The sequence below is a fragment of the Natator depressus genome, chromosome 3 (genome assembly GCF_965152275.1).
Source record: "Natator depressus isolate rNatDep1 chromosome 3, rNatDep2.hap1, whole genome shotgun sequence".
NCBI classification, from domain to species: domain Eukaryota; kingdom Metazoa; phylum Chordata; order Testudines; family Cheloniidae; genus Natator; species Natator depressus.
The window spans coordinates 171,815,303-171,842,464 of NC_134236.1; the positions used below are offsets into that span (position 1 = coordinate 171,815,303).

The following is a 27,162-nucleotide window of genomic DNA, read 5'->3' on the forward strand; positions in this document are numbered from 1 at the left end:
GCCATAGTTAATACTTTTGTAGTATTACTTATTCTTGACCTTTTTGAATGAAAAAGGAATTGTAGTTCCCTACTGTGAAATAAACTGCATAAGATATTAATTTAAAATCTCTGGAAAAAATGTAAATAAAAGCCTGATTCTTGAAAAAGTATTTCTGCACAGTGCCTGGAACAAGCATTCTTTTGAAAGCTCTAGTTGTTTTACAACTACTCATTATGAGACCTTCAATTACTTTTTTAAATATATTTGGATGCAAGCTGTTAGGAGAATATACTATACCTATCACAGTGTTTCCATGTGGTGTACGCTAATTCAGGTGTGGTATAAAGATAACTTGCTGTTTTCTTCCTTCTCATAAAACAACCATAATGTAGATTCTAGTCTGGGCCCATTTTTTAGATTAATGTGGGGAATGAATATATTTCGTGAAATTGGATTCATAGTACTAAGTTACCACCCACGGATTTATATATTTGAACATATAGTATAAATCATATTGCAGCATCTAGAACTTTAATATACACGACTCTATGTAACAAATTCATTTTCATTGAACATATAGCACACAAACTGTAATCTGCAAAGAAAATTAGTAATGTAGTTGTGGATGATCAAGAAAAATATATCTGTGGCTTAAAACTTTTACTGCCAATTGTTTGGCATACTGTATATACAGTATGATTATATGTGCATACAGACGCCGTATATACCAGTACACTCTATGTGCATACATAATAAACATATTTATATAGAGAGAGCTGCTATACCATGTTGAAAATGAAGTTTTTCAGCACTTACCATTTTAAGAACCGTAATGAACTGATTGGCTGAATGGGTTACAACAGATTTTTGTATTCTTTTCCTTGATGGGCCAACAGAATATTTGTATGTAGAACTACTGCTGAATGAATCAATGCTTCTTTCCTTTCAGTGCTGAAGCCGTTAGAAATCTTCTCACAGCAAGTGTATCTCCACTGGGAAAGAGTTAACTAAAACTAAAACATGATCTTCAATTGTTAACAGCAAACATTGGCTTCCCTTTTACTAATAGGACAATTTATCCAAGAGGTATTACAGAGCCAGCACTGCATCATAGAAGCTATTTATATAGCAAGTGATATGATCCTCCTCCAGAATAAAATGCTTCTCTAGATACATTCCAAATAATTAAAATATAATAATATTATGTATCCGCTTTAATTTGAGGCATCTGCTTTATGTTAAAAACAGAAAACCTTAAAAAATAGAAGGATGTGCCTTTTAATGCTACTTAATCCTACTCTGATTTTGCCTAATCCATCCAAATGAAAAGATGGAGAAAGATATTAGCAATTATTTTGCCCCACACCCAATAATAAAAGGATTAATAAAATAGATTTTGTGGGGTCAGAATGTAACTATTAAGTAATAAATCTGAAACTTGAGCTTTTACAACTTTCACTATATGAACAGAATATCTTTTATTAGCTTTTTTCCCTTCTTAGCAGAATCACATTAGTTAGAGATGGAAGCAACCTACTGTATTGAGTCCATCCCTCTTATACCTTTAGAATACATAGTGTATTGCCTTGATAAAGGACATAGAATCATAGGACTGGAAGGGACCTCGAGAGGTCCTCTAGTCCAGTCGCCTGCACTCATGGTAGGACTAAGTATTATCTAGACCATCCCTGACAGGTGTTTGTCTAACCTGCTCTTAAAAATCTCTAATGATGGAGATTCCACAATCTTCCTAGGCAACTTATTCCAGTGCTTAACCACCCTGACAGTTAAGAAGCTTTGCCTAATGTCCAACCTAAACCTCCCTTGCTGCAATTTAAGTCCATTGCTTCTTGTCCTATCCTCAGAGGTTAAGGAGAACATTTTTTCTCCCTCCTCCTTGTAACAACCTTTTATATACTTGAAAACTGTTATCATGTCCCCTCTCAGTCTTCTCTTCTCCAGACCAAACGAACCCATTTTTTTTCAATCTTCCCTCATATATCATGTTTTCTAGACTTTTAATCATTTTTGTTGCTCTTCTCTGGACTTCTTCCTGAGTGGAGTACTTCGCATTTGTCCCTATTCAATTTCATCCCGTTTTCTTCAGACCATTTCCCCAGTTTGTCAAGATCATTTTGAATTTTAATCTTACCCTCCAAAGAATTTGCAACCCCTCCCAGCTTGGTATTGTCCGCAAACTTTATACGTGTACTCTCTATGCCATTATCTAAATCATTTATGAAGATATTGAAGAGAACTTGACCTAGAACTGATTCCTGTGGGACCCTATTCGATATGCCCTTCCAGCTTGACCTTGAACCACTGATAACTACTCTCTGGGAACGGTTTTCCAACCAGTTATGAACCCACCTTATAGTAGCTCCATCTAGGTTGTATTTCCCTAGTCTGTTTATGAGAAGGTCATGTGAGAGTGTATCAAAAGCCTTACTAAAGTCAAGATATATGTCTACCACTTCCCCCACTCCCCCCATCCACAAGGCTTGTTACCCTGTCAAAGAAAGCTATTAGATTGGTTTGACATGATTTGTTCTTGACAAATCCATGCTGACTGTTACTTATTATCTTATTGTCTTCTAGGTGTTTGCAGATTGATTGCTTAATTATTTGCTCCATTATCTTTCTGGGTCCTGAAGTTAAGCTGACTGGTCTGTAATTCCCCAGGTTGTCCTTATTTTCCATTTTATAGATTGGCACTATATTTGCACTTTTCCAGTCTTCTGGAATCTCTCCCATCTTCCATGACTTTTTGAAGATAATCACTAATGGCTCAGATATGTCCTCAGTCAGCTCCTTGAGTATTCTAGGATTATTTCATCGGGCCTTGGTGGCCTGAAGACATCTAACTTATCTAAGCAATTTTTAACTTGTTCTTTCCCTATTTTAGCCTCTGATCCTACCTCATTTCCACCGGCATTCACTATGTTAGACATCCAATCGTTACGATATTCCTTATCAAACGGACACCACCCTTATTTTTATTATGCATTCACATCTCATGACATACATATAGCATTTCAGACCAACACGCAATTTTGTTATGTATTTATTATTTTCAAGGCACAAAAGAAAAATGACATTCCCTAGAAATAAATATTCCACCAAACCCAAACCCTTAGGAAATGCTTGAGAAAAGAGATGACTCGTTAAAAGGCCAACATTCCAGTTCTCTTCGAGCAGTGGGAGAAATGAATTCCAGAGTCTCTATTGGGAATATTTGTATCATTATGCCTATATCACCTACATCTTTGCAACATGGCGTTGCATGGGTTTCACCAATGCAACTAATCCTAGTTTGACACTAGCTACATTAGTACACATATCCCCAGTTTATATGGGCCCAGTGAATGCCCTACTTCAAGTGTTGAATCTACTGCCTCTTCACTGAAACACCTTTGCTGACTTCAGCTGTCACAGTGGGGTGGGGGGAGTCTGAAGTAGCTAGGGCAGAAGCTGTATAGGGCTTTATAGATTTGCATTATGCATTTTGATTTGCACTCAGTCTTAGTCACTATTTTAATGGAAATCTCTTTTCCTATATATATCATTTCAGTTTTTGAACTGGTCACGGGCCTTACTTAGTAAATTTTACACAGGTTTTTTTTTTTTAAATGAGAATATATACAACCTTCTTTTTACCTTTCACTTAAAGATTTTCAACACTGTTAGTAAAGATAGGCACAATTTCAAAATTTGCCTCAGAGTTTGGATCCCGATTTAGAATACTACCAAAACTGGATACAGCTTTTGAGCAGTGGTTCATCTCTAATTTGCAGGGAATTCTCACAAATTAGGCCCTAAGCCTTCAGTTGATTGCATACGGGCGTAGCAGTGCCCCTCCCTGCAATCAGCTGAAGGCTTGGTAGCGGTACTGATGAACAGCAGCTATTCCCTGTTCAGACAAACAAATCAATATAAATATATTTTCCAAGTTCCTTTAACTCTGAAATATATTGAAATTTGTCATACATTATTGGCAGCTTGAAAAGGCACTGATTATAGCTAAGGCTACGATTTAGTAACGACTATTCTTACTAAAAGTCATGGACCAGTCATGGGCAATAAACAAAAATTCATGGCCTGTGATCTGTTTATGACATACTAAAAATGTGTTTAAATCGGGGGGGGGGGGGGAAGAGCATTTGGGGGGGATGCTGCTGCTGGGGGGAGGGGCTCGGGGGACCTCTTCTGTGGAGGAAGCCGGGGGCCAGTGGCACCAGCTGCCAGGGGCCACAGACCATGGCTGCTGCAGCCGGCCAGCCGGGGACCACGGATGCTCCGGCTGGCTGGGGACTGCTGCCTGGGGGCCAGAGCAGTGGCTGGTGTGGATGTCCTGGGGGCCACCTGAGCGTGACTTCCATGACTTCCATGACAGCCACAGAGCCCTAATTATTACCACTAGGCTATATAGTCATTCTAACTCCTCCTTTGGCTCAATTAATGTTTAATTATTCAATTATTTAATTAAAGTGGAACAACTTCAACAGTAGAGATTGAGGGAACCCTACCTCAAAATATCCCATACCCCAGTAGCTAGAAGAACGAGGAGTACTTGTGACACCTTAGAGACTCTAAGGTGCCACAAGTACTCCTCATTCTTTTTGCTGATATAGACTAACACGGCTACCACTCTGGAACCCAGTACCTAGGGCACTCACTTGAGAGATGGTAGATCCAAACCCTTCGCCCCCTCAGGAGGTTTGAAGGGAGGGTCTCCTCTTCTCCTCCTCCATGCTTCCCCCCTGTTTTGTGTGAACTCACTTGAGGGGCCCAATCTACTAGGCGGCCTCTGAGCTTGTGATTTAGGTGGCTGAATGCCTGTCTTCCCTCAGTTCATGGAATATAAGCAGAGATAAGCACCTCCTAAAGCCCAGACTTAGGTGCTGAACTCCATGAGAGGGGCAGGGTTTTGCAGACACACCTCTCACTGGTATTTCCCATTGGTAGCTTAGGTGGCTCCCTGCCAAGTGTGCTGGCTTTGTGGATCACATTCTAAGGCACCTGTCTCTCCCCATTCATTGTAAGGGGAGCACAGACATCTGAGGGCTTATGGTTTGCAGTATTGTTCCTGAGATTTTTTAAGAGCCTAAAAGTTTAGTGTAGCAACACTCTGTGTTGCAATGCCTAAATCCCTTTAGCTGGGCCTTAGTCTCTCTGTGCCTTAGGCCTTGTCTACACTACAGAGTATTGTCATCAAAAGTTATGTCAACACTCAAAAAGCGCTATAATAAAAATCAGTATTGCATGTTCACACTCGCTTCCTCTGTCAGCAGAGCGCATCCACACTTGGGGCACTAGCATTGACAGTGTGAGCAATGCACTGCCAGTACCTATCCCACAGTGCAGCTTGACACCTTCTGCCACTAAGTCTTTTGGGAAGGCGAAACAGATCATGGCAAATCTTGGGACTGGGCTCAATATCCCATGATGCATTGTTTACCATCCCAGCATTCCATGGGCTTCCGGCTTTCTTTCACTGCATTTTTCAATGGCCCTTGTTTGCTGTGCACCCTGGCATCCTTGTGTGAAGGGATGGATCCTGCACTGCTCTCCTGTGCTCGGATACCTGTCATTAACACATTGCAAATGGCACTGCAGTTAATCATGAAGTTCCTAAATGAACAAGACTCCCAGTTGTCTGACATGGTGTGTGATACGGATAGGAGCAACTTTAGATTGCTTTTGGCATTCACGGAGCAGCTGCATAGGGTAGACCGTCGCTTTTGGGCTCAGAAAACAAGCACTGAATGGTGGGATCATATTGTCATGCAGGTCTGGGATGACGACAGTGGCTACAGAACTTTTGGATGAGGAAAGTCACCTTCCTGGAACTGTGTGTGGAGCTCTCCCCAGACCTCTGGCACAAGGACACCAGAATGAGAGCTGCCCTATTGGTAGAGAAGTGTGTGGCAATCACTGTCTGGAAGCTGGCGACTTCAGAATGATACTGGTCAGTCACAAATCAGTTTGGAGTCGGGAAGTCGACTGTTGGGGCTGCGTTGATGCAAGTGTGCAGGCCATAAATTGCATCCTGCTCTGAAGGACTGTAACTCTGGGAAATGTGCGTGAAATAGTGGAGGGCTTTGCAGAAATGGGTTTCCCCAACTGTGGAAGGTGATAGATGGCACACACATTCCAATTTTGGCACCAGACCACCTTGTGATGGAGTACATCAATAGGAAGGGGTACTTCTCCGTGGTGTTGCAGATGCTTGTGGATCACTGGGCATTTCACTAACATCAATTTAAGGTGGTCCGGGAAGATGTATGACACATGCAACTTCAGGAATGCCAGCCTCTACAGAAAACTGCAAATGTGGACTTTCTTTCCAAACCAGAAGATTACAGTGGAGGATGTTGAAATGCTCTTAGTTATCCTGGGAGACCTGGCATACTCCTTACAGCTGTTGCTCATCAAACCTTACACGGGAAAGCTGGACAGCAGTAAGGAGTGGTTCAACAACAGGCTGAGTAGGTGCCGGATGACCATGGAATGTGCCTTTGGTAGATTAAAGATGCACTGGTGATGCCTTTTTGGCAGGTTAGACCTCAGTGAGGATAATATACCCCTGGCCATAGCCGCATGCTGTACGTTGCATAATATTTGTGAAGCTAAGGGTGAAAGTTTTGCTCAGGGGTGGAGTATTGAGGCAGACCACCTGGCTGCTGATTTTGAGCAGGGACCAATGCAGCACACAGACAAGAAGCATAGGGACCAGAGCAGAATCCATAGGTGGGTGGGTTAGAATTACTCTCTTTATAGCAAGACAGATTCGCAGTGTTTAATTTGTCCACTAAACTAGATATCAGATAAAACCATGGCATATAAACAGAGCTGTGAAGATATACAATGGCAATGAACCTCACATTGTTAAGACTCAGATCAAAATTGGGCACATCATAATGATTTTAATTTAAAGTAACCCTCGTTTATTGGATTCTTCATTTAGAAATATTAGAAAGCTTAAATCTGTTCCAAGTCTATGCTTTAGTGCCTTCATTTATTTTCTTTTTTCCTTCATTTAATATATTTTTGAAACTTTCTAAGGTCTTTTAAATGGATGACCCCAGAGTCATTAATGCAATTGAGGCTGGCATAGAAACAAGTGATACTTATCACTCTCTCTTTGTATCTTACATAAGTAACTACAGAACTTTACAGAGATTTTAAATATAAAATACCGGAGAGAACAGAATGTCTGCAAAAGCCAGCAGCGAAGATAGTTATCTGCTCTTGTCAAATATGTAAGGGGGACAAGGCTGGTTCCTTTTGTAACTTATGCTGTTTTAGAAGGTGAAAGTATTCAGATGAAGAATACAAGTGGAGTGTTGTGTTAGTGGTTAAAGCAAGCACCCTAGGAGTCAGGATTCCTGAGTGTTAGGCCTTATCCCTTGGGGGGGAGGGATAGCTCAGTGGTTTGAGCATTGGCCTGCTAAACCCAGGGTTGTGAGTTCAATCCTTGAAGGGGCCATTTAGGGATCTGGGGCAAAAAAAATTGGGGATTGTGCCTGCTTTGAGCAGGGGGTTGGACTAGATGATCTCCTGAGGTCCCTTCCAACTCTGATAGTCTATGAGTCTATGAGCCTTGTCTACACTACCAAGTTTTGTTGCCAAAATCTGCCTTTTGTCGACCAAACAGTGTGTGCATACACACTGCAATGCGACTTTTGACAGGAAAGATTTTGGCGACTAAATACATCCACCAGAACAAGCGACTTATTTCTTTTGCCTCCATGTTTCTCAACAAAGTGCCAGTGTAGACACAGCGCTTGATTTCATCATCTTAATTGGCCTCCAGGAGGTGTCCCACAATGCCCGTCATGACCTCTCTGGTCAACGGTTTGAACTGCACTGCCCTGCAGCCAGGTAAAAACCATCTGCCCCTCCCCCATAGAAGCCCTGGGAATTTTTGAAATTCCATTTCCTGCTGGCTTGGTGTGGAGAGGTCTCATCACATCTTCCCAGGTGACCATGGTGGGTTATCGCACCAAATCCTCTCTTGCTTGGACCACTGAAGAGCTGTTGGATCTGCTCAGTATATGGGGAGAGGAGGCTGCGCAGTCCAATCTGCGCTTCACCCATAGGAATTGGGATACCTACAGGCAGATTTCTCGAGGCTTTTGCTAAAAGATCTATGATTGGGACATGCTGCAGTGCAGAGCGAAGATAAAGAAGCTGAGGCAGGCGTACCATAAGGCAAGGAAGGCAAACTGTCACTCAGGGGCTTCACCTAAGACCTGCCAGTACTATAAGGAGCTCAACGGTACCCTTGGTGGCAATCCCACCTCCATCGCCAAGAGGCCTGTGGATACTTCAGAGGGAACAAAGGTGGTGGAAAGAGAACCTAACCCGGAAGATGAAGTTATTGATGAAGAGGTGGAGTTAGATGAGGATGTGCAGCTCCTGGCGGGATTGCCCGCTGGGGCAGGCAGCCAGGAACTGTTCTCCATTCCATAGGTGCCTAACCAGTGTCAGCAGTTGCTCTCCAGGGAGCAAGAAGCAGGAGATGAGACACCTGGTAAGTGGATGTGACTTGTGTAGTGTGGAGGTGGGTTCAGGGTATAGAAATGTGGGATGCTGGTTGTGTTTCTGTGAGGTGGACATTTCCCTATGTAGCTAATCAGTACAGTGGAACAGGGTGTGATGCACGCTGAGCTCTCCTGGGAATCCTTCAGAGAGATCTTGAGGAAAGTTTCCTGGAGGTGCTCAGCAATCCTCTGCCAAATGTTCTGTGGCAGAGCAGCTTTGATCCTTCCCCCATTGTAGGAAACTTTCCCGCATCATTTGGCGAGCAGCACAGGGAGCAGGGCAGAAGTCACAAGCATGGAGTAGATGTACTCTCATTTCCCTGCTCACCCTAAGCAGTGAGATGTCTGCTAGAATGATCCCTGCCTGTGGAAAAGTGCAGGAGACTTTTTTAGATTTTTTTTCCATAGAATGCTGCACCACAACCCTTGCAAAGAGTGTGTTCTCTTTTCCCCATGTGGCGCGCCCACCACACACACACACACACACCATACTTTGGCTGTTCACTGAGATGTGTGCCTGGCTACGGACAGTGAGAAACTGATTGCAATGTTGCAAAAGGAATATATAACTGGAATGTTAAAATGCTGTGTGTGAATTTAACAATCCCATTTCTGTGCATTGTACTCTGTGCCTCACCAGATATGGCCTTCAGGAACACTCCACACACCCCTGCCAAGTGTCTCCACCAGATAAGAAAGTGTCCAAGATGCAGCAAAGAAGACATGTTCCGGGAGGTACTGCAGTGCTCCAATGCAGAAAAAAGGGAATGTAAGGAGTGCTGGGAAGCCGAACGGCAGGATAGAAAAGAGAATCAAGTGTTTGTTAAGGACGCAATTCAGAAGATGATTAAAGTAATGGAGAAGTAAACGCAGATGCTGCAGTCCTTAATAGTGCTGGAGACTGAGCAAATACTTGCTTAGAATCATAGTCTCATAGAAGATTAGGGTTGGAAGAGACCTTAGGAGGTCATCTAGTCCAATCCCCTGCTCAAAGCAGGACCACCATCAACTAAATCATCCCAGCCAGGGCTTTGTCAAGCCAGGCCTTAAAAACCTCTGAGAATGGAGATTCCACCACCTCCCTAGGTAACCCATTCCAGTGCTTCACCACCCTCCTAGTGAAATTGTTTTCTAATATCCAACCTAGACCTCCCCCACTGCAACTTGAGACCATTGATCCTTGTTCTGTCATCTGCCACCACTGAGAACAGCTGAGCTCCATCCTCTTTGGAACCCCTTTCAGGTAGTTGAAGGCTGCTATCAAATCCACCCTCACTCTTCTCTTCTGCAGACTAAACAAGCCCAGTTCCCTCAGCCTCTTCTCATAAGTCATGTGCCCCAGCCCCCTGATGATTTTCATTGTCCTCCGCTGGACTCTCTCCAATTTGTCCACATCCTTTCTGTAGTGGGGGCCTCAAAACTGGATGCAATACTCCAGATGTGGCCTCACCAGTGCTGTATAGAGGGGAATAATCACTTCCCTCGATCTGCTGGCAATGCTCTGACTAATGCAGCCCAATATGCCATTAGCCTTTTTGGCAACAAGGGCACACTGCTGACTCATATCCAGCTTCTCATCCACTGTAATTCCCAGGTCCTTTTCTGCAGAACTGCTGCTTAACCAGTTGGTCCCCAGCCTGTAGTGGTGCATGGGATTCTTCCATTCTAAGTGCAGGACTCTGCACTTGTCCTTGTTGCCCTCCCCTGCAGCACATTCAGAACACTTTTCTATGCCCCCAACCCCAAACTCCACCCGCACAGTCCTTTCCACTTTTCGGGACTTCTTGGTTTTGACTTCACTCCACCCCCTCAGACAACTTTAACAATGATAGCTGGACCTACACACAATTGTGAAAGTCAGTCCTTCCCTGGTTCCTCCTTTTCCAGCAGGCATCCGAGTGTTTGTGTGCTGTTTCTTGTTCAATAAAAGCAAAGTTTTTTTAATGGTGAATCACCTTTATTTTTTTTCTACAAATTGAGACTGCAGGCACTACCAGTACATGAACAGGTGTTATTAGTGTTTCTTACAGGAACATAAGGCCCAAAATGACACCATTGCATCCTAGGAAAACTAACACTGGTGACAGATATATACATTACTGGTGCTCATTGTCAGAGTGCTGCATCAAAGCCTCCTTGATTTGAATTGCCCCCCTCTGACAGCCCTGGTATCTGGCTGCTCAAAATCAGCAGCCAAGCCATCTGCCTCAACATTCCACCCTTGAGCAAACCTTTCACCCTTAGTGTCACAGAGATTATGCAATGTACAGCATGCGGCTGTGACCATGGGAATATTATCCTCATTAAGGTCTAGCCTGCCATAAAGGCATCACCAGCGTACCTTAAATATGCCAAAGGCACATTCAATGGTCATCGGGCACGTATTTATCCTGTTGTTGAACCGCTTCTTATTGCTGTCCAGGTTTCCTGTGTGAGGTTTCATGAGCCACGACTGTAAGGGGGAAACAGGGTCTCCCAGGATCACTGTGGGCATTTCAGCATCCCCCCACTGTAATTTTCTGGTTTGACAAGAAAGTCCCCACTTGCAGCTTTCTGTACAGGCTGGTGTTCCTGAAGATGCATGCATCATGCACCTTCCTGAACCACCTCGCGTTGATGTCAGTGAAATGCCCTCGGTAATCCACAAGCTCCTGCAACACCATGGAGCAGTACCTCTTCCTATTGATGTACTCTGTCGCAAGGTGATCTGGTGCCAGAATTGGAATATGTGCGCCATTTATCACCCTCCACTGTTTGGGAAACCCATTTCCAGGAAGGCGGCTTTCTGCATCTGAAAGTTTTGTAGCACTGCATTTTAGCTGCACTGTTCTTCATCCCACACCTGCATGACGATATGATCCCACCATTCAGTTCTTGTTTTCCAAGCCCAAAAGCGATGGTCTACCCTATGCAGCTACTCTGTGAATGCCAAAAGCAATATCAAGTTGCTCCTCCTATCCATGTCATGCAGAATGTCTGGTGCCTGTGAGTCTTCTTCAGTTAGGAACTTGACGATTAACTTCACTGCCATCCACGATGTCTTATGACAGTTATCAGAGCATAGGAGAGCAGTGCAGGTTACATCCCTTCTCACAAAGATGCCGGTGTCCACAGCAGAGAATGGCCATTGCAAAAATGCTGCTAAAGAAAGCCAGAAGCCCATTGAGTACTGGGACACAAAGCAATGCATCACAGGACATTTAGCCAGATCTCCAGATGCGCTGCGATCCACTCTGCCTTCCCACAACACCTAGCAACAGAAGGTGTCAAGCTGGACTGTGGGATAGGTACTCACATGCTGTCGACAATGGTGCCCCCAGTGTGTACACGATCTGCCAACAGAGGGCTCAAGTATGAACATGAAATTCTGATTTTTAGGTCGTCGTCTTTCAGGTGTCATCATCACTTTTGTTGACAAAAATTGGTAGTGTAGACATGGCCTTTTTCTCACCTCTGTCTCTGTCTTGCTGGAGGGTGTCATGGAGTGTGGGAAAGTCAGGGCCCTGCATCCCCCACTTTCTGCGATTCACCATGACTCTCAGCCAGCAGGTAAAAGAGAAGGTTTATTAGATGAGACGAACGCAGTCTAAAACAGAGCTTGTAGATACAGAAAACAGGACCTCTGAGTCATGTCCATCTTGGGGAGTGGGGAGCCCAGACCCAGGTTCTGGGTCTCCCCCCGTCTTCCCAGCCAGCTCCAAACTGAAACTCCTTTCAGCAGTCTCACCCAGCCACACACCCCGGCTCCTCCTCCTCCAGCCTTTGTCCAGTTTCCCGGGATGAAGGTGTCACCTGGCCCCAACCCCCTCCTGGGCTCAGATTACACATGGCAGCCACCATAGGTTATGTGCTGGCCGTCAAGTATCATTCCTCAGTGAAGTCACACCCTTATATCCTACCACCATTTAGTATTAATGCAGACAGTAAACTAGTAAAACTCCTGTGCAACATTACCAGGTTAATACTCTCTACTCCCTACTCCATCACAGAGGGACATAGGCCAAGTCACTTAAAATGAAAGCTCTTTGGGTCAGTTTGTTCTGTTTGTACATTGCCTTGCACAAGGGGGTCCTGGCCCATGACTGGGGCTCCTAAGGACTATGATAATACAAAAATAATTATAATAATAATATTAACCTCTCTCTCATTTCGTCCATTTGTTATGGACAAATGACTATTTACCGAACTCACAGGGATGTTGTAAAATTAGGGCCATGAAATACGTGGATGAAAGTTGAATTGTTAATGTCAGAAAATTAAAACAATAACAGTCTAGGATTACTATGAATTTATTAATACAATAATAAAATACTTTCCTTGTCTTTCAGATGGAGATATTTTTTGAATTTAGAATATCAAACCAACCTATGGCAAAAGTCTCCTCTCTTGCCTGTAGTGTGTTTTTATTCTGTATTCTGCAATAGAAGTTCTATATGGAATTTAAATGCTGATTATGCAAGAGATCAGTGAGGTGGATCATTGCTCCAGCATGCAGCTCAATAAGGAGAATTTTGCCCTTAATCTCCTTCTGGTAAATAATAAATAATTTTGATTCTCAATCCTTTCCAAATGACGAAGAGCCTCTTATTCACAGTGCTTACATATGGCATTATATCAGACACAGAATACCGAGACGCTCATCCAAAAATAGCCAGTCAGAACATATATTCTTGCAAGAAAAGAATATGTATTATTAATGAAAGAAAACATTATATATTTCCCTGAACCCCAGATGAGATTATAACCTATGACACTGTAAAATGTACTGTACAGACCAATAAAGCCCAGATAAAACCAATTATCCTGAAGTAATCACACAAAGCAAGAAAAAGAAACAAAAAAGAATTTGCTCATAAAAATCTTACCCCGCAACGCCCCCCAAAAACATTTCTTGTATTGCACATAGGTCTCTTAACTAAAATCCTACCCAACATTATAATTGCAGAAGGTCAGGTAAATATCATTTCAGGTAGTGGTGGGTTTTTCTAGGGGAAAATACTGATAGGATCAAATGTCTTCTCCTACAGAGTTAAACGCTCAAGAAAAATGAAAAGCAGGATTTTATTATATTTGTATTGAAAACAGAAACTAAAGATAGCAATGGTGTTTTGAACATACAGTCTTCTTCAGAAATGATTTGTAAAGCAAAGTGCTAGATTAAAATGAGTCTTACTTTAAGCACATGTGTGATCCTATTAAAGTCAGTGGGACTCCCCACGTGATTGAAATTAAGCACTTGCTGAATCTGGGCCTAAATGATTAAATGTATGAGTTGAGATTTTCAGTGCAGTATAGTGGAAATCCTTAATGGACAAGGTGTGTCTAAACCAGGCCCACCAACATCAATTCCGGGACCTAGGGCAGAACAGTCAATGGGTCCCCCGCTGGTGCCCAGTAAGCTGCCGGCTGTGCTTCTGGGCGTGCTCTTCTGGCATGACCAAGGCTGCCTGCCCGCCTGCCTTTGCCACTGCCGGTACCACCCCTCGCACGCCTAGGAGCATAGGCACCGACTGCAAGATTTCCCAGTGGTGCTCGCCACCCTACTCCATCATAGGCCCCTTCCCCCAATGCCCCACCTCTTCCCACACCTGTTCCGTCCCCTCCCCCAAGGGCGCTCCATATACAACTAGTGCCTCTCCATAGTTGGGGGGCATGATCTAAAGGGCAGGGTACATGCCGCCCTCCCTGCCCAGCCCAGGGCCACCACCACGCTCTCCCCACCCCATGTACCTGGGAGGTGGGCACTTTGTCCTCCTGCTGGGCCTGTCTCACCTCCCTGCAGCATGTTCCGCCATGCTCCCTGGTGGGCAGGAGCAGGAGGGAGCTGCTTTTATCGCCAGCCCCTCCTAATCGCTGCTCTGAAGCCTGGGCCTGGGCAGGGAGCGGAAGTCACCTTCCCAGCCAGGCTCTCTCAGGCAGCCACCACGCAGGACTGCAGACCAGAGTCTCAGTGGCTTGAACAAGGGGCTGGTGCCTCCCCTTCCACTCCTGGCATCTGGGCCATGCATGGCCCAGGTCTGCCCCTGCCCTACCTCTTCCCATCCACTGCTCCTTCCCTCCCCCAAGTGCTTCCAGCATGCCACCAAACAGCTGACAGCGGTGGGTGGGAGGCACTGGGGGGAGATGGGGATGACCTGATTGGCAGGACCTGCTGCCAGCTGGAGGTGCTGCGGGGGGAGTAGGGACCTGCTGGTAGGTGCCTAGGAACCCTGTGGCCTGCCCGAATGATTTAAAAGGGCCTGGGCTCCTGGCCATCACCGCTGCTACCGCAGCAGCAGCAATGGCCAGGTGCCCCAGGCCCTTTTAAATCGCTCGGGCTCCTGGGCAATTGCCCCCTTTGCCAGCCCCCCCTCCCAGCGGGCCTGGTCTAAACCCATTGTCCTGCCAAATGTCAATCATGGTACCTGGCGCAGAATGGGAAACACTGTCAAGTGCTTAAAGCACAAGGCCTAGGAATCAGAACTCCTGGGTTCTAGTGCCACTCCCGCTACTGATTGATTAGTCGTACTGCGCTCTCTTTTTTCCTCTCTAAAACAGATGTAACCATCACTGTCCCACAGGGATGTTGTAATGATGAAAGATGCTACAGTGTAATTGTGAATTAATGTGCTACAGTAGGAGTATTTCAGGATGAATCAAAAATAACATTTTATTCCAATTTTATCTGACTTATTGAGCGATCTTCCCCTCGTTTTGTTGCTAGGCTCAGAAAAAATGTCCACTATCATGTTGATGCTGCTTTGGGTCTAGTTTTGAATCATGTTTTCGTTATCTAGGTCCAGAAGGACAGTTTTTCTGAGAAGTAAGTGGATGAGCATGAAAAGTGATATTGATAAAATGCAAAATTAGAATCTTTATATGTGAGGTAAAAAATGGGAGAAATGAGATTCATCACCCAGCTGACACAGTATAAATTATTCAGTGTACAGGAATCAATTTGGGGCCTCCTTGCTCTGCAAACCTGAACTGTAGACAGCTTTCCAAGCTCCATGGGGTGGGTATATATTAGTAAATTCAAGGTAATCTTGTTTTTTAATGAATCTTCCTTTAGTAGAAAAAAATCTCGGAACAATATCTGGAATTAGGTAACTTATCCAAACTGAACAAAATGTTTCTGTCTTTTGAGCTTCACTTATTGTTAGTGGCAAATGGAAATGTGTCTAATGATCAACTAGGCTAGGATGGAACAAGGAGATTGGTGAACTGAACTTAAAAAACTCAAGAACCTGCTTTCCGTGTTCCAGATACTGCCTGAAGAGGGGTATGTATCTGTAGAAAGTTAAGCTGCAGGAAATGATTAAGCACCAACAAATAACAGGAGGCCAGATTCTGCTCTCCCTTACACACTGGTGTAAATGGAGAGTGGCTCCACAGAAGTCTATAGAATTCATTTAATATGAGTAGGGAATCTGACCTTGTGCATAAATGGAGTGGGGAACAGGAGTGAGGGTTAAACTTTGATATTAAAAAAGCAAATCACGTTTTTAATGAATGTGTTCATGGCCTTTCATCAAACTGTTCAAATGAGAGCAAAAACACAGTGCTTCCTACCACATATTTTAAATTGCCAGGGTTAAATGAGAGCAGCTTGTTTTCCTTCTCTGTTTAGCAAGATTTATCATATCAAATATTTAAATTTTTTATCCCTGTCTTTTAAGTTAATTTGTATACCCTGAACATCACTGTAACTGACATTGCAGTCAGAGACAACCCCCATACTGAAGTCTGTTAAGGAAGCCCAGCTGAATAATCAGACCACTTCCTGAACTACTGGCAAGCTCAGAGGAACACAGAAGCTACAGGTAAACAGAAATACAAAACCGAGACATGGGAAAACAGTAAATATTAGAACCAAAGAGAGTGAGCACTCAAGAGCTAAAGTAAAGGTCCAAAAATAAATTCCAAAACCTCCTAGACTTATAATAATACTTTGCACTGCAGTAGTGCCCTCTGAGGATCTCAAAACACCTTTAAAGTATTAGTGAATTAAGCCATTTTCAGGGGAAATTTAAGCACAAAAGGTTAGGTGACAATCAAGGTGGTGCACAAAATCTGTGACAAAGCTGGAACTATATTATTATTAATAGCATTGTTTATTATTTTTTATTACTTGTATTACAGTGGTGTCTAGCAATGCCATTATTCTAGGCACTGTACAAACACATGGTAAGAGATAGTCCAGACGCAGGGTGGCAGGGGAAACAGAAAAAGAGAAATGTGAATTGATTTGCTCCACGTCACACAGCAGATCAGTGGCAGATCTGGGAATCAAACCCAGCTGTCTTGAGTGCTAGTCTGGGCTTTAAACACAGGACCAAGATCCTTCCTCTCCACAAAGAAAAGTTACAATGAAAATGTTACTTTGTCTTTAATATCTGTAGCTGATCATTAGAATAAAACTATCTGAGCAATGGGTAAGCAGGTTTAATGATAACCTGCTTTCTGAAAACATGACATAATGCTAGTAAGACATTCTGGTTGTATCTTTCCAAAGTGACAAGAATGTCTCTTGACTATTGTTCACAGAGAATAGTTTCTCTCCATAAATATTGATGTAAAATCTGAAAAGAACTATGGGGGGAGGAAGGGGAAAGAAGCTTCTGTGGTATTGCAAAAGAGTCATCTCATACATTTAGAGCAAACTCCTAAAATATTTAAATGATGTTCAGGCCTTACAGCAGCACCTCCAGACATAGACTCTTGAATCTCATAAATTGCATACCATTCAAAGTGTCATCTGTACTAGGCTGTCAGTGTAACCAAGAAGGCCCCATACGAACTGCTGTCCAATAGCCTGATACTTATCAATACCCCTCACCCCTTGCTCTTAGTTAGAGCATTTCATAAAGCAGCTTATTTAAAAAAGACAGCATTTAAGGGTTATCAGTCTTGACACCCTTTGTGCCTTCTAAGCAGTTTCCTCCCAGTTACTCTCATTTTTTGAGTTATGTGCAAAACTGACCTGAAAATATTACTGTAATGTAACAACTAAATGACACACACCAGGCCAATTTCCTATTGAGGGTTTGGTTCATTTCCATATATACCTCTAGTTTCTATTGGACTAGAAATATAATTCTTTTTAATTAGAATTTCTAATGACATCTTTAACTCATCACACTTCAAAGACTAATATAAAAATCAAAGGGAAAAGCAGGGGAATGGCAATCACGCTTTCATAACAACTGTAAAGGATGTTATCACCATTAAAGATATTAAATCCATTCATCCACCATAACTACCACCAGACGATAAAAACCTTACATTTCTTAAAAAAAATAAATTGACCTAGGCACATGAAATTGAACTTCAAAGGTGACTCTTCCCTTACTTCACTCCACTGTGTGTGTGTGTGTGTGTGTGTGTGTGTATATAGAGAAAAGGTGAAATGTTGTGAGTGGAAGACGGACTGTAAGCCTTATCTCTGAATTTCGTATCTTATGTCAGCGAGTGCCACAACCTTAACATTTGTTGTTAACATGATGTTTATAAATGCAGGAGGGTTATAAAGTGTGATGGGTGAATCTCAAAAGCTTTGGCTGTATTTAGATTTCAAACTCCTCAGAGCTTTTGGCCATCAGTAAAATGATCATCTAAATGTTCATGTGCTTAATCAAACCTATTGTGGTTCCTATTCTTCTCGTCTCTTTTAAGGAAACACAACCCTTAAATAATAATAAAAAATAGCTCTGGAGGTGTTTACACAACCCTAGTTAACGAGAAATACTGGGCCGGCTCCACAGCTGGTGTCAAGTGACATAATTCTGGTGACAACATTTACTTCAATGGAGCTATGCTGATTTACACTAAGTATCTGGCCCACTATTACGACGTCTTGTTTGACATAATGAGGCTAAAACATGTATCCTCTTGGTTCTGCTTTTCCTTACACTGATTTTACACTGGTGTAAGTGAGATCAGAATCAGGCCTTTTGACTTTATTTTTTTTTTCTTTGACTAATGATATCGAAACAGTGTATCATTTTAATATAATTACATTTTATGTCAGTTGTAACTCTATAACATTGGAGCATATTCGTTGATCTGTGTATTGAATCAGGTGAATTGTTGTGCTTGTGAATGAAATACAAAACATATGATTAGAATTAAGCTCCTCATTCTGTTCTATTACTGAAGGTTGTGTTGGCTTTTAATCAAGTTTTACAAGAGTGAATTTTATGATGCATTGTCTTCTGGGATCTTTTTGACAGCTTGTAAGGTTGCCATATTAACATTTCAAAATGGCAAATTATAATCTGATTTCTAAATATTTGAGACAGAACCAGTGGTATCTAGTTGAGCACTAACAGTGTTAGTCCTTTATGTTCAAGCTTTGAAAACAAAATAGAGGCCCAATCCTGCAAGTACCTAGGGGAATGATCCTTATTTAAGTCAATGTGACTTCTGTTGTGAGCAACAACTTCTCACAGCACTAAGGGATTATAAATTCAGGTTCTATATTTATGCTAGGAATGGACACTTTTTAAGGGAGACAATTTACATGTCTAGGCCTTACTATTCAGTATTCACTTCCTTCCCAGTCAATCAGAAATATCTTAAGGCTTAAAATTACGCTGCCTTGTCACATGATCGCACTTTATTAACTCTTTGAAGCTCATATATTTCCAGGATGGTGTTAAAATAGCAGGTTTAATTTTTCTGACTCTGTTTTTCCTGGTCTTTGAGCTATACAGATGTCTTGCCTAATACCGAATAATCCTGGATCCTAACCTGCTATATTCTAGGGCATGAGAGTGGAAACCATGGTAGTGTATTGTGGCTTATACTGTTTTGATGTCGTTATGATAACTAAATGTCTGTATGTACACATTAAATAAAATAGTCAAATAGTTTTACCTGTAAGACACCCTCTCATGTCTAAACCATACTTCATATAATACTCTAGTACCTTCTGTTTATTGTTGGCTGCTTGTTTTATTTTGGTCACTATGTTCTGCTTTATAAATGGACATGGCCAAAGCCCCATGTACTCTGCGGCAAATTTTGCAGCAGCTTCAGATAAATCTGTAAAAATGGACAGTTTTATTGAATTCAATATGAAAATGAATAAAGTCAGTTCAATAGCTCCTGTTATTTATTTTTATATTTAATTCAATTTTATGTTGGACTCACATTTTCAGTATGCCACAGATTGTCATATTTAGGTTTCAGAGTTAACAGTCCATTAAGATGAATGTGGGCAATTCCCTCCTTTAAACAATTGTTTCAGGCTCTCTGCAGAGTCAGGCAGACATCACTGTACTGTGAGATTCCAATAAAAACCACAAGGCCATCTTTAGTGAATGTGTTTGATTTATAATCTGCAAATATGAAGTGAATTTAGTGCTTGTGAAAGGTGCCAGATTGACAGATCTACATAACAGATACTGTGCAAATAATGCCAGTGGAGACTGCTCCAAACCCACTGTTAGGGGGCTTATTCCTTCACCCACTTACTTCCCTGGTCCTTCTCGCATGAACAGAGAGCAACAATACCCGAAGTCCAAAGGTGCAAACAATTCGATGTTTATTGGGGTGAACTTCCAGCAAGCATGATTCCAGTTTCCTTCCTTAGTATCCTCCTTCCCAGCTCTGACACCACAGAGCCTTACACCTGTGTCCCTGTTCCCATTCCTGCCCTTAGCCAAACATTATTCCAATTTCCTTACTCCCATTCCCTGTTCCCATTTCCCCCTTTAGCAAAACATGATTGCAATTTCCTTACCCCATTCCCTGTTCCCATCTCTCTCACACCCACACGCCCACCCCCTCCCTTCCTCATTGACTACAGATTATATAGTAAAACTTGAGTTCTGCTTAGCTATACCTTAACCAATCATTTTCCTGAAATTTAACTAACCAATCCTAACAGATTGTAACATGATTATGTAACCAATTATATCCCACCACCTTAATTAGTTTACACCCAGCAAAATTAATTATACAGCAGACAGGAACAATCACAGAACCAGACAGAGATTATACAGACAAACAATAGCAAAGTGGGAACTATAATGACAAAACAATACAGAAGTGAGGATTTCACATCCCAGTATTGATAAGTGAGTTCTTGCCAGACAGGATGCTGTTTCCTTTTACATTTTCTAGGCACTTCCCTTTCTCTGGAGGTGATAGGAATTATCAGGACAGGATTGTATTCCTAACAGCCCAATAGCACCTTCTTTCAATGTGACTAGTTTGGAATGTGAGGATGTGACCGGTCACTTCCCAGCTTATGGCTGCCTCTGCTGCTTAGCCAAAGGCCTTAGCCTAAGAACAGGGCCTCAAACTGTCACGGTAAGAGAAGGCCCTTACACCAGCAGACAGTGATTTTGATTCTTTCTTTTATACCTCTAGAACTAGCCAAGTGATAAGAATACCCCTAAATTCTTAAAGTACAGGCCTTTGCAGACAGGCCTGAATATCTATATCCTAACACTCCACCCCTTTTTTTTTTCTTTTTCTTTTGGGATCCTCCTGCCCAGGTATCCCTGGAAAAGCATAGGACATATGGCGACACATTTCCTGATAGGGCCAGGCATCAAGGTGGAAGGTGTCGATATTCCATTTGTCCCACTGCCCCTTGTGTAGTATAGTGCCCTGCACCTTCTCTCATATGGGCATAGCACACCTATTCCAATTAGTGTTCCAGACTTCCCATTATAGTGGGCCCGAGAAGGTTGAGTCCGGGTTGTCTAGTACACTGTAGGGTTTGGAGGGCTTATTACATTCCTTATAGGTTATCTCCCTATGCAATGTAACACAAGTACAGTTAACAATACAAAATCCACAGCAGCACTGAGTCCTGACCACTGCAGTATGGTCCAACATTCGAGACACCCCCAAAACACTGCCTCTCCTCCTTCGACAGGGTCACGATCTGATGTGTCCAGTTGCTGGCAGTTGCAACAAGCTGCCCCTGCAGGTTTTGCTTGCTTTTGTCCATATCATAAGTCCATTGAATGTTCACAGAGAAATGGGATATTGTCCAAACCAGTTTGACCACTTGGTGTGGAATCAGGCAGTAAGCCCTGGCTTATTCACAGCAATAAGATTCACAGATCCATTTGTGCACCAAAGTCCATATAGCAGCATGTAGATGGGTGTAGTTTGGTTATGGGCTGGTGTAATTGTGCCCCCAGTAATATGTACATTCTCAGCAAAACACCTTATACACAGTAAACCCAATTGTCCACCCCTTGCATAGGCTCCTCTATAGTCACAGAAGAGGGGCACATCCAAGCATCTTCTATTGATTTACACTATTTTACACACCCCTCCATTGACTCCCAGTGAGCTCCTCCCCTTCTCATTAGTTCCATAGGGCTTGTGGGGGCCACTTTAGTTGCCATTCCATTTCCAGGTACCACGGTAGCTATTACACAGATGCTGGCCTCCTAGTTGAGCATTTTGCATTCCCATACACATCTTCCCCCCCAAGGTCAGCCTTTTGAAGCCATCCCCCACCCATGTTATGAGATTTTCTGTTCATTAAAACACAGCAATGCTAGCAACAAGACAAACACCACAGACAAACACAAAACACAGATCCATGGTATTCTGGGTTATTTTTCCTGCTGGTGCCAGCTTGCTTGTAGAGTGTCTGAAAAACAAAAGAAAAAATTTCTGTCCCCATGGTGGGGACAGACTATTGCTTAATAATAATACCACTTTCTTTTACAAATTTCCTTGCTAATTGCAGGATAAACAGAAGAATTACCTCCAGGCTGTCCTTATTTTGTTCTATAGTTAGGCTAGTGAATTACCTCACTCACTGGTCATTTATGAAATTCATGAGATGGTGTACCTCAGTTTCCCCTCTTGTACAACAGACCAAGTTTGCAATAGTTTCTCTGCTGTACCAAGCTTTAAGTTTATTCTCAGGTAATAGCTGAGACACAGTTTCAGATTTTAGCACTGTACACACACACACACACCCCTTAAGGTTAACCTGTCCCCCTTATTTTCAGGCTTGACTTGTTTTTTCACCTCCCTTTCTTTGGAGGGCCATAATCTAAGTCTTCTAGTAGCCTGTTTGCTGATCAGATGTATTGATTATTTGCAGCTCCTTTGTGCCCATCAGCTAGGTAATTTGCATTTACACAGAGGCTTACTAGCTTGCTTCTGGATCCAAAGCTGTTAGCAGCTCAGACACTGTCTTAAAAGGGAAACATTTTACTTCCACCAGAGTTCTGATTACTTTCCACTTTCATCTCCTGCTCCAAAACACAGCGACCTGAAAAAGAAAGCACAACCTATTGTGGCTCCTTTTGAAGCCCTATTAGGATTTTAATGAAGTACCATGTTTAATTTGCATTTCTTTTACCCCTTCTCCAATATACACCACACATGTCCTGGGAAAATGCAAATTCCTTCCATATAGTTTAACCTCCATAACATCATATTAGCCAAATTAATTTTACACAAGGCGTAACTACCTCCCCTATGCCCACAGAGTTTTCATGCACACCCACCAAAGCAACAATCTGATCCCGCAGAGCCACCCCAAGGCTCAGTGTTCCCTTCATTCCTCCCCTTTTACCTGTGCGCGCACACAAAATTCTTTTGCCTACCATCCCTTGCACTGTGATTACTCTTTTTTACACAACTGTACCCCAATTACACTTCCATCTTGTACAACTAGACACAACCAGGGGCAGCCAAGTTAAGTTCCAATAGAAACCCCTTACATCCTTTATTGATTTTGATTACATTACCCAAAAGTCAAATAATTTTGATCAGATTCTCTCTCCGCCTGCAGCAGTCCCCTATAGACCATTTCTGTGGGAAAAGGGCCCATTTTCCCTCAGAATAGCTGTAAAGGCTTCTGGGGACAGAAGCGTAGTGGTGGTAGTAGCCACTCGACCTGACCCCCTTGGATAATTTAATTACCAAGCTTCCATCCAATGTGACTGCACAGAGTTGCACATACAGTTACATTTATATAACTGGGTTTTATCATTAAACAAGAACTTCCTTCTTGACATCTCACATAAGTATCCAAAGTACCCTCCATTAAAACTTCAGAAAAACAAGAGTGTGGAAAGGCGGGTTGCTCTTTGAAACTTTTTTTTTTTCTTTCTCTCCACTCCTCCAGGACCAAGTCCCAGCTCCAGTCTCTAAAGGTGATCTGTTAACTCTGCTTTTGACTATAAACCCTTTTGTGCCAAATCATCTTTCACTACCCCTAACTAATTTACAACCCTTCAGCAGCCCTTGCTGAAGCAGCACCAAACTTGAAAGATTCCTGGCAGCTTCCCATAATGTTGCCCTTACTTCAAACCTCTCACAAGCGGACTGAAGTGCCTCCTTTCCCTGGAAGGCATTCAGTCCCCATGGGCAGGGACCTTCTTCCACTACCCATATACCAAGGAGGGTGGGCTCCTCAGCCACCCCCCATCCCTCTGGGTCCCCTAACACTTCCTCCATTTCCTTTTTAATCTCATCCCAGGTTGACCCCTGCACCTGGTATGGGCCCTGGTTCTTCCTTATCTATTTATCCAAAAAATCCTTTACCCTGGCTTGCCAGAACCCGCAACTACCATCACGAGAGTTCGCGATACCCCCTCCAAGCAGCTGCGCAGACTGTTGGGGAGGGGGACTTACAGGCTGCCACTCACCTATCCAATGTGATGCATCCGAGTCACGGCACCAAGATGTTAGGGGGCTTATTCCTTCACCCACTTACTTCCCTGGTCCTTCTCACATGAACAGAGAGCAACAATACCCGAAGTCCAAAGGTGCAAACAATTCGATGTTTATTGGGGTGAACTTCCAGCAAGCATGATTCCAGTTTCCTTCCTTAGTATCCTCCTTCCCAGCTCTGACACCACAGAGCCTTACACCTGTGTCCCTGTTCCCATTCCTGCCCTTAGCCAAACATTATTCCAATTTCCTTACTCCCATTCCCTGTTCCCATTTCCCCCTTTAGCAAAACATGATTGCAATTTCCTTACCCCATTCCCTGTTCCCATCTCTCACACACCCACACGCCCATCCCCTCCCTTCCTCATTGACTACAGATTATATAGTAAAACTTGAGTTCTGCTTAGCTATACCTTAACCAATCATTTTCCTGAAATTTAACTAACCAATCCTAACAGATTGTAACATGATTATGTAACCAATTATATCCCACCACCTTAATTAGTTTACACCCAGCAAAATTAATTATACAGCAGACAGGAACAATCACAGAACCAGACAGAGATTATACAGACAAACAATAGCAAAGTGGGAACTATAATGACAAAACAATACAGAAGTGAGGATTTCACATCCCAGTATTGATAAGTGAGTTCTTGCCAGACAGGATGCTGTTTCCTTTTACATTTTCTAGGCACTTCCCTTTCTCTGGAGATGATAGGAATTATCAGGACAGGATTGTATTCCTAACAGCCCAATAGCACCTTCTTTCAATGTGACTAGTTTGGAATGTGAGGATGTGACCGGTCACTTCCCAGCTTATGGCTGCCTCTGCTGCTTAGCCAAAGGCCTTAGCCTAAGAACAGGGCCTCAAACTGTCACGGTAAGAGAAGGCCCTTACACCAGCAGACAGTGATTTTGATTCTTTCTTTTATACCTCTAGAACTAGCCAAGTGATAAGAATACCCCTAAATTCTTAAAGTACAGGCCTTTGCAGACAGGCCTGAATATCTATATCCTAACACCCACCCCTTCTGCATGCTCCATCATTTCTTGGGGGGTGCGGTAATGCTCACTCTAAGCCATTTCAATCCTGTGCTGAAATCACAAACAAGGATGCAACTGAGTGCCAGTTCTGGCACAAGGTGTTGGTTTTATTTATTTATTTACTTATTTATTTTAATGTAAACTCTTAACAGACACCACCAACTTACTCTTCTTTGGCCACTTAAAGGTCATTGGCTGGCAGTAGCTCTGAGTCACAAACGACTGGATTCATTCGGGTTACCTAGAAGTCTCCGTATCCCAAAACTAGCATGTCCCCTCTGATAGGGTTTAAGTATTGGAGCATTTGGTTTTTATTTTGGATAGCGAGCAGCTGAGCAGAGTTTAGGGCAGAAATTTACCCTTCTCTCTCTCTCTCTTCCTTCCATGCAGAAAATTTCGTAAACAGTTCACCCGGTCACAGTTAAAAAGAGCTTCCAGAACACCTTGTGCTCCAATCACTGTGACGACAAAGTCCCTTGTGAACCACAGGCTAGTATGGACGGAACCAGCAACCATCATGCACTGAAGATGTAGCAGCAACACAATCATATCAGTTTTTTACATTGCAAATGCCGATGTGAAAAGATATTCTGAGTCTTAACGTATATAAAAAACAAATACTGGGGGGCCAGATTGCAGCTGACTCCTGTGTTCTGGACATGACACAACTGCAGCCCTTGCATTCTCCTTGTGTGCAAGGACTGTTGCTGGCTACCAGTGTTAGCCTGTCTCATTAGGGGCATGCAGACAGTCCCACTCTTCTCTCCACACCAGTCGTCAGAGTTGGCTGATCACTGAGCGGGAATACACTGTTCCTGTTAAGGGGTGTGGTTGCTGCATGCTTCCCCTGTACTTGCCTATGCCTTCTGGAGCTCCTGGTGCGGGATTGGTGCAGAACTACACCACCTGGATCACTGTTTTTAAAGCACAGTTTAGCTAATAGGGCCACATTTTCAAAATTGGCCATTGACTGTGGGTGTCTGGATTTTCAACGTTCAACTTGAGGCACCTTGGGTCTGATTTTCAAAAGTATTGAGTATCCATAACTCCAACTGAGGGCAAATAAAGGAGATGTGGGTGTTCAGCACTTCTGAAAGGCCAAAGGTCTCTAAAATGGGGCACTCATTTTTCAAAACGTTGGCTGAGTAAGCTTTGGTGTGATCCAGAAAACTATTAATGTGAGTGGACCTCCACTGGACTAGTTGCATGTTTAGGGGCTACTCCCATTATTTATTTATATATTTATGTATTATTTCAATTTATAATGACGTAAAAGCACCTCTCTGGGTGCCTTTGATATAATTCAAAACAACAATTCAACAACAAAAAACCTGCAACAGATCCCTGTTGAAACTCCACCCCAACACAAACAAATTGGAGGGATTTTTTCCCATCAAAACTCCTTCTCCAATAAACAAATACCACCTTAGTCAGATGGGCAAAAAGATGGGTTTCACAGCATGATCTGAAATTCACGGGTCCCAGACTGTTTTGGGTGAAAGGTGGAAGCTTGTTCCACAGCTGAGGGGTCATCCTGGAGAATGCTGTATCTTTAGCGCCAGCTTTGAGGGGACTTCAACGTATCTATTTCTGCAGTCGGGAACAGCTGCAGGATGGCATAGAGACAGAGGTAGGTCTGAACTGAGTCAGAAAGGGAAGATGCCAATAATTCACCAGACTGGCAGCATCAAGTGTTGGTTTCTTGAAGCAAGGTCACCCAGATGCTTCCTTAAGAAAAGTAGGTACTCAGATCTCCCAAAGGGAGGTGATGACAATCTACACCAGTGCTGTACTTAGTACTTCACCACTGTTCACCAGACAGGAAAGCAGACAGCTCAAATCAAATGTGTTGTGTTCACAAAATCTGTTATTTCCTCACAACAGGAGGGATTCTCAGTAGGTACTGGAAGGAGACAGCCTGTTCTCATTAGCGAGAATTGCA

At 42.9% G+C, this 27,162-nt stretch overlaps 1 protein-coding gene across 1 annotated transcript in view; it reads left to right on the forward strand.

Annotated features, from left to right (window-relative positions):
- Positions 1-25,920, forward strand: part of MTA3 (metastasis associated 1 family member 3) — a 259,662-nt gene extending 233,742 nt beyond the window's left edge. The window contains exon 19 of the mRNA XM_074949344.1: positions 25,611-25,920. Coding sequence (XP_074805445.1) covers positions 25,611-25,746 — 136 coding nt within the window. The 3' untranslated portion in view covers positions 25,747-25,920. The remainder of the gene's footprint in view (positions 1-25,610) is intronic.
- Positions 25,921-27,162: the final 1,242 nt, after the last annotated feature.